The sequence below is a fragment of the Sinocyclocheilus grahami genome, unplaced genomic scaffold, assembly GCF_001515645.1.
Source record: "Sinocyclocheilus grahami isolate Dianchi unplaced genomic scaffold, SAMN03320097.WGS_v1.1 scaffold1551.1, whole genome shotgun sequence".
Classification (NCBI taxonomy): Eukaryota; Metazoa; Chordata; class Actinopteri; order Cypriniformes; family Cyprinidae; genus Sinocyclocheilus; species Sinocyclocheilus grahami.
In genome coordinates this window covers 156,481-158,127 of record NW_015506730.1, presented here as the reverse complement: position 1 = coordinate 158,127, position 1,647 = coordinate 156,481, and the positions used below count along the sequence as shown (strand labels likewise).

General features: G+C 42.0%; 1 protein-coding gene across 1 annotated transcript in view; it reads left to right on the top strand.

Moving 5' to 3' along the window:
* The first annotated feature begins 26 nt into the window (after positions 1-26).
* Positions 27-1,647, top strand: part of LOC107571135 (NACHT, LRR and PYD domains-containing protein 12-like) — a 10,350-nt gene continuing 8,729 nt past the window's right edge. The window contains exons 1-2 of the mRNA XM_016257419.1: positions 27-716; positions 946-1,119. Coding sequence (XP_016112905.1) covers positions 31-716; positions 946-1,119 — 860 coding nt within the window. The 5' untranslated portion in view covers positions 27-30. The remainder of the gene's footprint in view (positions 717-945; positions 1,120-1,647) is intronic.

Genomic DNA, 1,647 nt, shown 5'->3' with positions numbered 1-1,647 from the left:
GCTTTCAAACAGCTGATGAAGGGCAATGTGATGTTCTATGAGGAGGACCTGATTGAGAGCAGCATAGACCTCACTGACGCCTCAGTGTATTCTGGGATTTGCACTGAGATCTTTAAGGAGGAATCTGTGATTCATCAGAGGAAAGTTTACAGCTTCATTCATCTGAGCTTTCAGGAGTTTCTCGCTGCTTTCCATGTGTTTTACTGCTATTTAAGCAGCACCATGGACACTCTTAAGGTCTTTGATTCAATGCATAATTTGCTTAGAGGTGCAGTAGATAAAGCCCTTGAGAGTGAGAATGGACACCTGGATCTGTTCCTGCGGTTCCTGCTGGGCGTCTCACTGGAGTCCAATCAGAGACTCTTACAGGATCTACTGACACACACAGAGAACAGCTCAGAGAGCATCAGGAGAACCACACAGTACATTAAAGAGAAGATCAGAGATGGACATGGACTCTCCACTGAAAGATCCATCAATCTGTTCCTCTGTCTGCTGGAAGTGAAAGATCAGACTCTGTCCAGAGAGATTCAGGAGTTTGTGAAATCAGACAAACACTCAGAGAAGAAACTCTCTCCTGCTCACTGCTCAACAATCTCCTACATGCTTCAGATGTCAGAGCAGCCGCTGGATGAGCTGGACCTCAAGAAATACAACACATCAGATGAGGGCAGAAGACGACTGATACCAGCTGTGAGCAAATGCAGAAAAGCTCTGTGAGTGTTTAATCATGTCTTACAGTGAAGAGTTTCCTATGAGTGGAAGTGATTACTGTTGTTGTTCTAATTGATACATCTTGAGTGCATATTTTATTTTAGTATGTCTTTTACAATAAGTTAATGTTATTGTATTATTATTATATTAACTTATTAATAAAAGTTAATATTATTGAAATACCAAATGTAGAATGAGGATAAGAATTTAATTCAAATTTTACTCTTTCAGTGTTGCTGGCTGTTATCTCACTCCTCAGGATTGTGAAATTGTGACATCAGTTCTTCAATCCTCAAACTGTGTCCTGAGAGAGCTGGATCTGAGTAACAATGACCTGCAGGATTCAGGAGTGAAGCTGCTCTCTGATGGACTGAAGAATCCAAACTGTCAGCTGGAGATACTGAGGTATTAGGAAGTTAGCTGGTCACAATGTTTGTGTGTGCCTGTAGATGATCTGTCTGTGTGTCTGTAGATGATCTGTCTGTGTGTCTGTAGATGATCTGACTGTGTGTCTGTAGATGATCTGTCTCTGTGTCTGTAGATGTGACCTGCAGGATTCAGGAGTGAAGCTGCTCTCTGATGGACTGAAGAATCCAAACTGTCAGCTGGAGATACTGAGGTATTAGGAAGTTAGCTGGTCACAATGTTTGTGTGTGCCTGTAGATGATCTGTCTGTGTGTCTGTAGATGATCTGTCTGTGTGTCTGTAGATGATCTGTCTGTGTGTCTGTAGATGATCTGACTGTGTGTCTGTAGATGATCTGACTGTGTGTCTGTAGATCATCTGTCTCTGTGTCTGTAGATGATCTTACTGTGTGTGTCTGTAGACAATCTATTTGTGTGTCTGTAGATGATCTGACTGTGTGTGTCTGTAGACAATCTGTCTGTGTCTGTAGATGATCTGACTGTGTGTGTCTGTAGATGATCTCACTGT